At 47.7% G+C, this 14,516-nt stretch overlaps 1 protein-coding gene across 1 annotated transcript; it reads right to left on the minus strand.

The window, feature by feature from the left end:
• Positions 1 to 3: 3 nt before the first annotated feature.
• On the minus strand, positions 4 to 14,126 carry Emp (epithelial membrane protein). The gene is made up of 6 exons (XM_076806772.1): positions 12,694 to 14,126; positions 6,020 to 6,357; positions 3,716 to 4,213; positions 3,445 to 3,643; positions 1,630 to 1,838; positions 4 to 1,201 (listed from the first exon to the last, which is right to left on the minus strand). The coding sequence occupies exons 1-6, from the start codon at positions 12,749 to 12,751 to the stop codon at positions 944 to 946; spliced, it is 1,560 nt and encodes a 519-aa protein (XP_076662887.1). The 5' UTR covers positions 12,752 to 14,126; the 3' UTR covers positions 4 to 943.
• Positions 14,127 to 14,516: the final 390 nt, after the last annotated feature.

The raw sequence follows: 14,516 nt of genomic DNA on the forward strand, positions 1-14,516 counted from the left end.
TGATATATATACCTGCTATACGCTTTTATTCATTTCCATAGAATTGTTTCAAGTCGACTGGAATCGATCCGATTTCCATACTATTTGGCTATTTTATTGTCTCCTCGGCCTCCTCCGTCGTAGAAAACTAGATTCGTCTAGAAACCTAACCGTAATCTATCTCATGTACATAAACGGATAATGAGTAACAATAGAGTCTCGGTCGCCGCCGTCGGGTTCGTTAAAGTCTGAACGCGACGACTTGGCTCGCGTCTAATCTCCCACGCGCAATCCAATATATACATACCTATATGTTATGCATGTGTACGTGTGTGCGTGTCTCTGTGTGTGCGTCTGTTGGACGGAACGATTTTGTCAGTTTTTTTTTTTTCTGGCGTGTACCGCGCACATTATCGGCATTCTTTACAACTCCTTCGTTAGTTTCTGGTCCCCCGATCCCAGGTTCGTCGACACCCTTAAATCCTTCTTCCATCTATCCGTCGTCGGATTCATGCACCACCACTTCATGCAGAGATCCTTCACGATAACGCGCCACCAAAAGTGAAATTAAAAAGGACCCCGAAAAATGTGCTTTAGTTATCGTTACACTGTAAAGTATACCCTAAAGTGGCCCTTGCGTCATTCTCGCGGCCTTGAAATTCTAACGCGCTGATCATTCTTGTGAGCGCAAATCCAGACCGAGCAACGATCCACGAGCTTTGCGCTTTCCACCACCCGCTCAAACCTCGACCATTCTCATTCATTCTGAATCTCTCCGAAGCGAGAACAAGGAACAGGAACAGGAACAGGAACAGGAATAGAAACGGGAACAGGAACAGGAACAAGATGAAACTATAAATCTTTTGTTTGCTGCGATAGTCGAAGGTGGTATCGGTGGACGCAAAACACGGGCTCGCGTTCGCGAATGGAGGGTGTGAGAGGATCGGCTGGCAGGTCGATCGCTCTACTTCGAAGCCGAGGAATTCTGGAAAGCCGGGTTCAGCTGACCGGTCTTGCCGGAGCTGTTGTTGGACGGTAACGGATTGCTCAGATGAAGTTTCTCTTGGCGTTTAGCGGCGCGCGCCAAGCACACGAGCGCGCCGATCAGTACGATCGCTCCGATCGCAGCCAGCGCTCCGGATACCGCTGCGCGAGCTATCGGCGGCACATCAACGGCCATCTTCATCAGACTGCGCATCTGCACGGGTAGCTCGTCGATGCCCTGCAAAGTAAGTTACGCTTTAGTACGACGTCCCTGCCCGGTTCGGTATCGAACCATCAACCACAAAGCAAAAGTGATTACCGCGAGGTGCGGGCGCGAGCGTGCGTCCTCGGTGAATTATCCACGCGATCGTTCATTCCATCGAAATGAATCACCCGCCGAGGCGTCGAATCACGCGGTGTCTGTCCCCACCGCCCCTCCCCCCCCCCCCAACCCCACCCATTCAATTACCTACTTGCACGGTAAACATCGCGGGTACCGCCATCGTTGCTGTCGCTCGTTTTGTCTCTCGATTTCTATCACGCGCGATCGCCGGTCACGGCAGAGTTACGAGACTGAATCGCGTCGGATTCACACGGATCGAAGAGCACCAGCGAGTAGAAAGTTTTAAAGGCAAGCAAGGGATGATGGAATGCACGCGTACTCACGTCTTCGAACCAAATGATGGGAAACACAATGTCCGGGAACGAGGTGACCTGTTTGATGTCCCGCACTTGGCTCACCGCCAGATTTATCTGAATTCTCGCCTTGGCTCTCAGAGCGGTACCCATCATCGGCTGGACATCGATGTAAAATTGGTGCTTTTCCTCGATCGGCGCCGATATACCGCTGACAGCCTCCCGGAGCGCAGGATCCGCTGAAACGTTACTACAATCAGACGCTCCGTTTCCGTTTTCCGGCAAGACGGAGAATGTTCGCCCGTCGCACAGTGGTGCTTAATGGCATTTCTCGTTCAAATCACCCTGCGGGTCGTAATTTTTCAGAGAGCTCGACGATTTTTTTTTTAAATTCCTCGCAATTATATTCTCTATCGATCTGTCCGGACGAAATTTTGAATTTCGTTGCTGATTTTTTTATATTTAGCGAATTATACAGCACTTCTCGAAGATCAGTATCTGTGGGCTTTTTTGGCCGCCTGTTCCGAATTTAAGTCACATCTTCGAAATTGAAGGTGGTGGATCCAATATGTTGAAGCAAAATTTCAGAAGGCTTACACGGAAGAAACATAGTGCGCCTAGATTTTGAGGGGACGCTGATTGCGAATATGAGGTAATTATTACAAAGATCAAATTTTTTATTTGTACCACAAATCTAATACTGTAGATCAAATTGTGAAATTTAAAATGACAAATTTTTACGCATCTCATAAATGTGTACGTGATTTTGCATATTTAAGCCTATTCGTCTGTGTATGAGCGCAGAAGATTTTTAATGTTTGATATTTCTAGAATGCCTGATCCACTTAACGTTTTACCCCAGTTGCCTTCAGAAATTCGACTTTATTATGTGCAATCTTGTTTGAGGAGCAGAATTTGTGCTTCTGCAAGCAAATCTCTGATTTTTTGTTTACGAACGTGTTTAAAAAATATCAAACATTAGAAATCCTGCTCATCAATATTGAGTCAGAAAAGTCAACTGTATTCGGCATATTGGATTCACCACCTTCAATTACGAAAATCTGACTTTAAATTCGGAACAGGCGGCCAAAAAAGCCCACAGATACTGATCTTCGAAAAGTGCTGTATAATTCGTTAAATATAAAAAAAATCAGCAACGAAATTCAAAATTTCGTCCGGAGAGATCGATAGAGAATTTAATTGCGAAGAATTTAAAAAAAAAATCGTTAAGTTTCCTGAAAAATTAGGACCTGTAGGGTGATTTGAACAAAAACTGTAATTATGTACCACTGTGCGTGGTTGCCTCGCGATAAGCAAGATTCGCCTAGATTCTCTTGCTGCTCCTATTCAAACGCAAGAATTTGCCGGCGGGAAAAGTTCTCAGGGCGATGGAGCACAAAGGTAGGCTCTCACTACGCCTCGCCTCGGCTCATTTTATTCTTCCTGTGCTTTTCTTCTGTATTTTGACAATTTGACTCACACTGCGCCTCGCCTCGGCGCGGCTCCGAGCCGCGAATTATTCCTCGAGAATATTTTGAGGAATAGATGCGAGGCGCAGCGTGAGTGGACGCAGCGCCACCGCTTTCGGTGACCGCTACAGGAGGAAGGAAGAGGTTCCCTGAGCAACTGACCAAACACGTGAACCGAGGGCAAGCTCAGATAACTTCAGGCACGGAGAAACCCGAGGCGACGCGAGCCTAGACGCGAGTGCGAAAAGAAGTTGCGCCGAGGCGAGGCGAGGCGTAGCGAGAGCCTACCTTTAGAAGGCTGAAAATGTTGAGTATACCGATATTCTCCAGTCAGCCGGCCGAATATTCGGGGGGCAAACGGACACACACATCTTACCGAGGTAAAAATGCGGAAAGCTGAGCAAAACTGGAGACTCGTATTGGCACAGGGAAGCGTTAAAGGTCCCCTCGGGGGCACACGGCGGTCCCGCCGGGCAGAAGCATCGCTGTGACTCCACTCTGCTAGGCGAGGCGAAAGCGTCCTTGGAGGGCACGAACCTGTAGCCGGGTATCTGACCGGCGGTAGTCACCTCCTCCTGAAATCAAACTTTGCCCGACTACTATCCGGATATGGTTGGTGACAAGCAAGTCTCACAGATTAGGATTACCTTAAACGCCAGAGGCAAGGCCCTGCAGAGATCCTTGTCAAAGATTTTGAGCACGGTGTGCTTGGTGATGCGCGGAGGAAAGATGCTCCCGTCGCTGCCGGCGACACTGTCGCACTCTGGGCTGGTCCAGTGACCGAAGCTACCCTTTCCGTTCCACTTGTCGAGAATCCCGTACTTGGAAATGTCCTTCTGACCGGTGAAGATGGTGAACCAATCGGGCATCGTGGCATTTTTACCGTACAGCAAGCCGAATTGGTCGTAAGGCAGCTTTTGCTCTTTCGGCACCACATCCTTGGCCAATTTCAGCAACGGATCCTCGTAACCCCACAGCAGCTGTCCGACCGACACCTCGACGAACGGCTTTATTCGCAAAATGTCCATGATCGATGCCATCGCTAGTCGAAGAAAACGCGCCGCGTGCTTCGACTGACTGGTCGCCGAAAGCATCGGCACGTTGGGAACCACGACTAAATCTTCCTCCGAGCCGATCGACTTCTCCTGCAAGCGCAACGGTTACCCTCTGCATTAGTCGAGTAAAGCATTCGCAAAGATACGGCGACGTCGTAAAAGTGGTAGCGCGTGCCTGTTTACATGTTTCGGGAGTCGGGGAACGAGCGAATTGACAGATATATAGGGGGAGATAAGGGGCTCGGGCCTCACTCGGGGCATGCGGCCTGAGCAGGGCTTGAATAGGTTTCGAAAATAACTGTTTCAAACTGTTATATGAAGGTTCTGACTGAAAGAGTTATGAAGAACCTTTATTCGGAATAACCGTTATAAAGAACCTAAATAACAGACTATATAAGTATAAGTTACGGTTCAGATATAGCTCTATAACTTTTATTTTTTAGGTTCTATATAAGTTACAAAGCGGTTATAGAACCGATTCTTGTAACGATTGTACAGAATTGTACAGTAAATGAAATCACAATATATTACAACTATAGATTACTCTGTGTAACCAAATTGTTTAAAAATTATTCTAAATAAGTAAGCAAATATATATTATGTACACATTTGTACATATGTATATGTATACACTCGGCGGTATGCAAGGATCACTTGTGTACATAATATATATTTGCTTACTTATTTATAATAATTTTTAAACAATTTGGTTACACATCTATAGTTGTAATATGTTGTGATTTCATTTACTGTACAATTCTGTACAATCGTTACAAGAATCGGTTCTATAACCGCTTTGTAACTTATATAGAACCGAAAAAATAAAAGTTATAGAACCTAAAAAATAAAAGTTATAGAGCTATATAGGAACCGTAACTTATACTTATATAGTCTGATATTTAGGTTCTTTATAACGGTTATTCCGAATAAAGGTTCTTCATAACTCTTTCAAGAACCGAAATCCTGATAATAACGGTTTCAAGCCCTGGGCCTGAGACTCAATTCCTACTGATATATTCCTACAATAGTATACCGCGTAAGGCCCTGGGTGCCGGGGCATCAAAGACCGCTGCTCGAGTGTTTAATTTACGAGCTAGCTGTATCTTTGCGGGCACTATAACCGGTCATCGGTTGTTTTCGCGGGCCAACATCCATGTATAGCCTATAGATTGTGTATAATTCCGTCCTTTCTCATCTCGTGCCTTTCGCGCCTCCTCTTGCCGCGCACCTGCCCCCTGTCCCGAACCATCCGTCGTCCGTAAAGAAGACGTGGTTCCACTTAGTGTGCGCGTACACGAGGTATACATACTCATCTATACGAACGATGATATTGTACACGATCGTTCGCGTTCGCTCGACCTACATTGTTCCTAGGAACAATACTGGGAATCGAGGTATCGCGCGTCTCTCGGAGAACACGTTGGCCAAACACTAAGTAGTCGCTATCCTACACCTTTGCTTTTAATTCGCGGAAGCCCGTCGCACCGCTGTTACTCGACACAACTAGCATATAGTTGCTTGCTAGCATCGCGTCACAGTGCGCGGCCAAAGTTAGTATCGCCACTTTTACGAAAAATTTTCCATTCTTTATTTTTCCCACATCTCTCTCTCCGGCTCCTCCTACCGCTGCGTATCGCTCGTTTTTGTTTTGGTTACACGATTCGTCAATGGGCAGCGAAAAAAGGAGAATCGAAAGTTTCAGAACCGTCGAAAAGGTAACTGTTTATATATCCGCATGAGGAGAGGAGGGGAGAAGGGAGGTAAAGGGAGAAGAGGGGAGGGGAAAAATACAATAACTCTCCGAGAGAGTCGCGAATCGACTATAGAATCGATGCGCGAACGCGACCTTGAGTCACACGGTCTGTCGAACGGACAAGGAAATGCAGAGATTCTTACCGGCGAAAAAACGAATTGTTTCTTCACTTTGTAGGACACGGTATCGTTCTCGTTGAACTTCACCTCGACCTTCTTCCACTGCTGCAGATACACGTAAGGGCCGAGCTCTTGTAGTACAGGTTTCTCGCCATCGTTCAAAAATTCATCAGCATTCGTTACGTTGTAAATGTAGACGCTGAGCTGAGGCGACACCGGAGGTTCTCTCCACCAATCGAACGTACGGCCGCCATCTCGGAGGGCGATCTCTCTGTTTAGCAGAACGTCCACCAATTTCGGGAACACTGCCGCCAGAATTGCGGCCACGATAATCAGTAGCGCTCCAACCGCTACTGCAGCCCCTGGAACCACATCAGAACAGTTGGCCATCGGTCGGTAGGGTAAACGCACCAATAAATGAACAATTAAGGCTAATGAATGAACACTTTTATAAAATTATGTTTGCAGCGCTATTGATTCCGCGTGCTGCAAAAATTGTTTGGATATGAAGTAAGAAATTAAAAGAAGTTTCTAATTAATTAGTTGCTTATTTTAATAACTTATTTACTCATTTTAATATAAACTGTCCCTTCACTGGTACGTGTTCATTTACTGGTACAGCCACCCTATATGTGTTTCGATTCGAACAAATGACCCTAGAGGGGCGAAATGGGAAAATCACGATGGAGATGACTGTGCAAACCTATTTCCCGTTTTAGTTCTCGAGTAACATTTCCCATTCGCCCACCCGTGTTGTGATCGAATTGAAAACAAACGAAACGAAACAGAGCGCGCGGGCGTCTGCTCACGCGCAGCAAACCAACGAAAGAAAGTTGGTCGCGTTACTATCGTGGGTCGCCTTTGCTTTCTATCGTGTCGCGTTTACCAGTTACCGGAAAAATCCTCGCATTCCGTAATTTTCTTTCCGCTAGCTATCCCTCGGCCGCGCGTGTTCCCCGCCACCTAAGTAGGTACAGAGTTTACTCATTGTCAGCTATTCGTACAGATTTCCATGTCGAACAACCATGATTGCGGGGCAAACTTTAACCTCAACGATTTCGTCCGCGGTGGACAAGCTTGCAATCGAGGCAACCGTCTGATGGATTTCCATCTCGTGAGTGTTCCAATGCGTTTCACGGGGATCCAACTACCTATTATCGACCAACTCGTTTCTTACCACCCATGCCGACTGGGAAACCAAATATACGGACGAGCAATCGTAAACTTTCCAACGCATCGCAACGCTCCGCTTCAAGCGGTTTCAAGATCGCGATGCGTCGATTCGTCTCTCTCTCTCTCTCTCTCTCAGTTGTCGTGGCCCGTGATCGAGTCGAGTCTCGCAACCATCGAGCATGTACCTATTGACAAACGATAAACGGCCAACAACGAGAACCGTTGAATCGTCCTCGAACCTCGCCGATGCGATGGAATCGAGCTACATACATCGAGGCAATCGACGCGACCGGGCGAGGTCCAACGATGATCCGGTCGACCGGTTAAGTTTTCAGTCACGTAGTTTGAGCTTAAACGCACGTACGCGACGGCATCGTACTAGTCGACCTTCGAAACGAGTGGTTCTACCATTCCATAGTCCGCGGAGACTTGGCGCCGTAACCTGGAACGCCTAGTCGTTCGGCTTTCGAACGATCCGTTTGACGGTGCGCGGTTACGCGAATCCTCGGGGTCTCGGCCGAGGGAATATTTCCAGCGGAAAACTTGCACGCGAACGTCTCGGTAGCGCGACGACGACGACGACGACGACGACGACGACGATGCCGACGCGTGATGATCACGCATCCAGAATGCGAGACACGATTTGCCGAGTCGCGGACGTGACGCTCTCGACCTTACGAAATCTTTTAGGCTGATGTCGCGACCTCGAGACGCGAACTTTCCAGCCAGCGCGAGCAAACAGTTCAGGCAGCTTTGTTTCTCTAAAAACGCTGTTGGGTATCCATCGCCGAATAACGAGAACGGCGAGAAAAACTTCGTTCAGGCGCTGGAGCGATTTCGAAACGTTCGGTATCTGAAATGCATCAAGGAATGCGAGCGGCGGGGGGGGGGGGGAGAGCGCCAACGTCGGCCATGCAAAAGTCGCACAGGTCGATGCGTCGTCAGCCGATGTGGAAATTCGGGGGAGGAGTGGGCCAATTTTCATTCCCTGCGATCGCCCGACGAATTTTCGCCGCTCGCATCTTCTCACTCGACAGGGGCGTCCGGAGACTTTTTCCAGGAGGGAGGGGACAACTTTGGGATTGGACAACGTTGGTAAAGAAAAATATACACCTCTTGCTTTTTTTAACCCCCTTTATAGTGCCAATTTAATTAAAAATTTAAAACCGAAATTTAAAAATATTTCCTTTTTCAGTATAAACACCCCCCCCCCCCCCTGCCGACGCCCATGTCACTCGATTCGTTCCCCTTCATCTACACAGCGGCGCCGCGGCCGACCAACGGCGAACGTAAGTAGGTATGTAGCAGTGGCGGATTTAAGAAAAAAGGCTCAGGTAGCAAATGTTCTGAGGGGCCCATTTTCGGAGGAAAATGAAGAGGTAGTTTACTAAAAACGTGCTAAGTGTAGTAGTACAGAAAAAATACCTATAATGTTTGGTTAAAATCATAATTTTTTTTAAGATAAGGTCCTAGGGGGACCTCCTGGGCAGGGGCCCATTTTTTCGGGAAAATAAATGGATAGTTTATTAAAATCGTGCTAAGTGTAGTAGTACAGAAAAAAATACCTTCAGTGTTTGGTGAAAATCATAATTTTTTAAAATAGGGTCCTAGGGAACCTTCTGGGCAGGGGCCCATTTTTCGGCAAAATGAAGGAGTAGTTTACTAAAAACGGGCTAAGTGGAGTGGCTCGAAAAAAATGTAGTGTTTGGATACCTATACCTAATCAATTTTTTTTTTCGGTGATGGGGCCCTGCGAGGGCCTTCTGTGCAGGGGCCTTCGACTGCTCATCAGCCGCCCTGTTAAATCCGCCACTGGTATGTAGGTATATACCTGCAGCTTTACATACGATATTATGCCATCCGATCAGTCATCGAATACAATCGAGTCGAGGAGAAAAAAAAACGGTCGCCCATATGCATGCACGTAGCTCGTAATTGTCCATGATATTATTATTATGCCGGAGGTCGTGCCAGATGATCGTAACAAGACGCGTGTCACCGCGCATTCGAGTAACGGTGAGTATGTCCCGTGTTCGTCTTACATAGTACATTGTTAGACGATTCGCAGGATGTAAGGAAGGAACGATCGACTTTCGAATAAAATCTTGGATGCGATGACACTGCGACGGTCGGTTTGCAGAGGTGGGAAAAACAGAGGCTGGTAACGAAGATCGAAGATATAGCACGAACAAATCACCCTCTGATCGATATTCCATCAAAAGTGGATGAATCCGAGTTGGAGTGGAGCGAGGGGGTGTTGGATTCGTAGGTAGTAGCTTAATCCGAAAGAAACTCTGCGGCGGGTTTCGCACTGAAATCCGGCGTACTTTCAACGCGTTCCCGTTCTCACAGTTGTCCCAACGAGCTATTCCCTCCCTTCCGCGAGTCACGTCGATTACATAGCTGGCTGGTCGCGCAACCGAGCCCGATCGTATCGTACGGCTGGCCCGACCACGCGAAAACTATTTACACGCGTACTTACATACACCGCGCTATTTTTTCCTCAAATCGTCCTGTACGCATACGTTTTGCGTGCCGACTGCTTTAGTCTCCGATCGGTCGACCAATCGTTGTACGCGATCGTTGATGCGTCAGTTTGTTCATTCGTTGTTAACCGTTACAAGAACCGTTTTTCTCTTCCTCCGTCTAGATCTGACCACACTCCGGACTTTTCGTCGCTCCGATTATCATTATGGACGAGGCCAACTCGTGTACGAAAGAAACTACGAATAGGTGAAAGCGCAATTGAGCAGAGCAACGGCCAAGACCTACGGCCGCGATAGAGTACACAACGAAACAGTGAAGGAACGTACGTATGTGTGCGCGTGCCAGTGCGCGTGAGCATGCGTGAAATCTCGGCGAGAATGGAATTTCGTATGCCGCGTTCCACGAGTGCGGTTCACCTTTGACGCAACACAGTCGGAGAATTATCGACGGGGCTAACCGTTCCTACATTCGTTACCACCGCGGAGAACGGTGGTGAAGATGTGGCCTTATCAACGATTCGGGGCCTCGCGATCGCGAATAGTTTCGACCATTTCATCGTGCCAGCCGCCAGGGTGCAGGATTAACGAATTCGACTTGTCGGACGCAACGCGGCCAGGGAAACCTCGTTCAACGATTACCATGTTGCGTCTCCCCCGACGACAGTCAGCTAATTGCTGCTAAATTCAAAAGGAATGCAACATTTGTTCGATAGCCCCTCTATCGTGGTTTGGCGCGTGCAACGTGGAACGAGCTTGCTAGAACGAAAACCTGTCGCAGCGGTTTACCGCAATGCCACGTAATCGTACTCTTTCTCTTCCCTTCCTTTCCTTTCCCATTCATTCACCTCCTCCTCTCCATCTCTTTTCTCCTGTACCACCCCATCTCTTCCTCGTACAACGCAGCGTTCTGTGGCACAAGAATTAAATGCCAAACAACGAAAGCAACACTGAAACCGCTAACTGCCGAGCTGAATCGCTCAGCGAAAGCTTCGAATCAGCCCGAGTGTCATCGTTGGGTGAAACACGCGTTTCAAGCTTCGATTCCGAAAGGCTGAACCTACATACCTACCTACGCGTACTTGCAGTCAATTACTCCCTGTTATATAAGGCTACGCTTCCTGCTCTTACTCGGAAGGTTTCGCGCCTACCTAACGAAACGGCATCAACGCAACGGCCAGGCTCGATTTGAACCAGTCCGGGCGATCTGTTCTCGACTCCGCTTTCCGGCAGAGTTGAGCATTAGTCGAATAAATTTTTATTCGAAAACATTTTTGCTCGAATGAACTCGAATATAAATTTCGAATAAAGTGAAATTATTCGAGAATAACGAATAAATTTTTATTCGACTAAATTTTTTGTGGACTAAATTTTTATTCGTCTACATTTTTGTTCGAATGAACTCGAATATAAATTTCGAATAAAGTGAAGTTATTCGAGAATAACGAATAAATTTTTAGTCGACTAAATTTTTATTCGGCTACATTTTTGTTCGAATGAACTCGAATATAAATTTCGAATAAAGTGAAATTATTCGAGAATAACGAATAAATTTTTATTCGACTAAATTTTTTGTGGACTAAATTTTTATTCGTCTACATTTTTGTTCGAATGAACTCGAATATAAATTTCGAATAAAGTGAAATTATTCGAGAGTAACGAATAAATTTTTAGTCGACTAAATTTTTATTCGACTACATTTTTGTTCGAATGAACTCGAATATAAATTTCGAATAAAGTGAAATTATTCGAGAATAACGAATAAATTTATATTCGACTAAATTTTTTGTGGACTAAATTTTTAGTCGTTATTCGTTATTCGAAGGACCGCCGTGGCGACTAAGCGACACGAATAAGCGAGGGTCGGAACCCGAGCCGCTGCACACTTTTCGAGTGTACCTACTCGAGCCGGAGCGGCTTATTCGTGACGCTTAGTCACCACGGCGGTCCTTCGAATAACGAATAACGACTAAAAATTTATTCGTTATTCTCGAATAACTTCGCTGTATTCGAAATTTGTATTCGAAGGTTAGTCGAAGAACAATTTAGTGGAATAATCCCTCACGTTTCGTTTTTGAAACACGTCTCGGATCTCAAGAGTTATGGTCGTGGTCGTCGTCCTTGTTTTTGCCGTTTTCGAAAACTCAAGGGCCAAGTAACGATATATAGCGATAAAAAACCTGTCGCGACTTTTCGATATCTCCGCATTAACCTGCGTGAAAGTTGCATAACGAGCCGACCGACGGCAGAAAAAAAAACATAATAATTCCAGAATCACAGGTATCTTCCCGCTCGATCGTTTCTCATAATGGTATCAAAGTTCACTTTCCGACGCGCGAATAATATCCGGAGGCTATGTAATTACGCGTGTGCGATATTCAGTCTCCTAGAACGCGTGGCATTAAACTTTTTGTCGTAATTTCCATCATTCCGCGTTTCCCTTACGTCACACGATCCGATTATTTCCTCGTTTTCGGCCTGGTTTCGTGCATAGGTATCGTGAATTCTGCGAGAATGCAAAGGTGAACCTTGGCAGCCGCGCAGCTCGGATAAACGGTCGCGCTTCTTTCCCGCGTTTCGGGGATAGAACCGACTCTCGTTCTCGGTAACCGATAGTACGGCGCGTCGCGTCGGCTATCTGCACCTACGTTAAAAAGAAAAGTTACGGCGATGCGCCGCTCGTGTCTCGCAAACTCGAAGTGAAAGTAAGAGAGACACAGGATGATCGCCAGTGCGTTCAGAGTTTTCTTCGAGGAGGGCGGAAATGTCGAACGGAAATGGAAATGAAAACGACAAGGAGAACGACTTGGAGCTGGGGGTCCATTACGACAGACGCAGCGCGATGATTCATCGACCGAGCATACAAGATGACATGTTGATCGAATCGAATTAAGAGCGCACTCAGCGTGACACTTGTGGCGCCGGTAACGGCGTTAACGAGATCGTTAATGTACCCTCGAACGGGAGGACGTTGCGCGATCGTGCCAGCAAAGTAGCAGACTACGCGTGCTATCCACCGCGACCATTGTACCGCTTACTTACACCATCGCCTGAGAAAGCCTCCTTGCAATTTCGCGCAAATCCCACGATGTACCCTCATCTTGATCGGTCACCGTGTATAAACGCCGTCCCACTATTTTCGCTACTTGTACGTCCGTTGTTCCCCTCGGGGCACGTTTCCTTCTTCCTCGTAAATGGCCGAACGCTTCACCTCCCTCCTTCACTCCTTCCCTTTCCCAGCCCCTTTCTCTTTCTGTTCCCTGCTTATCCCCTTATCCGCAGCTTTAGATGGGTTGCTCTAGTTTCGCGTGCGTAAACTTCTCCAGAATGCCGATAGCGTGAGGACCCACTATAATCTCTTTACTCCCGGGTTCGACGAATCGCGTTCCACTCTGCTCGATCCTCGTGTTCGCTTCACCGCTCTGCTCGCCAGTCTTGTCAACGGCCGTATCGCTGCGTTCAATTATTTCGCGATCGTCCTCGTGCTAATTCTCGTCCTGGGTCTAATCCTTGTCCTCGTCCGCGACCTGGTTCTCGTTAATTCTCGTCGCGGGCGTTGTAGCTGCCGAGCGCGTTTATTCCCGCGGAAGAACGAGACGAAAGGCGTCTGTGATACGAGGAACGACGAGAAGGAGAAAGTCTATTCTCCTTTCCAAGCGGCAAGTGTGCCACTGGCGATGCGTCGACGACCAACGGACGATACACGGCCGATGCAAGGCTAGGTATCTTACGCCGAAGCACACAGGCTAGTACGTCCAAATGATTTACCTTTCTACAGAGCAACAGCTTTTCCGGTCGTTCTCGACTGCTTAGAATCCAGAAGCAAGCGGGGTATATACGCGCCACAGGCAAATTCTGGTCGAAAGGGTCTCGGCGAGCGCGAACACAGGCGCGTGCGCGCACGCCGCCGACACTGATCGCAAGCTTCGATCCGAGAAACCTCTAAATCTCCGAACCTCCGAATCGTGGAGCCGGACCGGTCACGTGCGAAACGTAGGTATTCGTGAGTATTCCCGATTCACCTTCGATCTCGGCCAAGGAACGGCGATGCTGACACAAGTCACTTGGTGCGACGAACGGCGAGCAAAGCGGCGAAGGAACGCGAGCGAAAGCGGGTTCGCAGAGAGAGGATTATAAGACGAATAAGAGCGGAGCGAAACGATCGCTGCGAGGTCAGCCGAAACACTGCGCGAAACGCCAAATGAACGTTACTCTCTTCCCGCTCGACTGCATCGTGAACGGCGAGCATGCGGTTCAGGTGAACGATTTATTTTTACCCCCACTCGTTCTTTTCCACTCCGCTCCTTCTCCAGTCCGCCATTCCTTCGTTCCTCCACCGTTTCTTCCTTCCATCCTATTCACACCATCGTCTTCGCCTCGTCCCTCTTTTGGTACGATCCACGTTCCTTGGATACCCTACACAGTTATCTATGCCCTACACCACCTATCGGCTCCCCAAAGACTTTTTTCTACCTTCCTCTTACAGTCGCCACTTCTCTATCCTCCTCCTTCTGCTCCTCTTTTCCAACCAGCGCTAACCGTTCTCATTCTCGTTTTCTTTCTCATTCTGCCACCAGAGTCGTCACCATTGCATACCTGCCACTGTCGCGCTGCGCCCCTCCCCTCTCTCGCCCTCTCTCTCAGCCATCCCTACCGTTTACCTACTTGTCACCAATCCCCTACCCCCTCGCCCCACCTCTGTATCACTCTCTCTCTCTCTCTTGCTTGCTTCACATGGTTTGTCAGAGCCACGCTCTGCAATCACCGTTTCCATACATTCATTAACTCGTTTACCTATTGACGCGAGTCAAGTTGCCCCTTCGTCCCTCATTTCTCGCAACAAAGGCCGAATCCGTTGTGTCACG

The sequence above is a fragment of the Andrena cerasifolii genome, chromosome 2 (assembly GCF_050908995.1).
Source record: "Andrena cerasifolii isolate SP2316 chromosome 2, iyAndCera1_principal, whole genome shotgun sequence".
In the NCBI taxonomy this organism is placed as follows: Eukaryota; Metazoa; Arthropoda; class Insecta; order Hymenoptera; family Andrenidae; genus Andrena; species Andrena cerasifolii.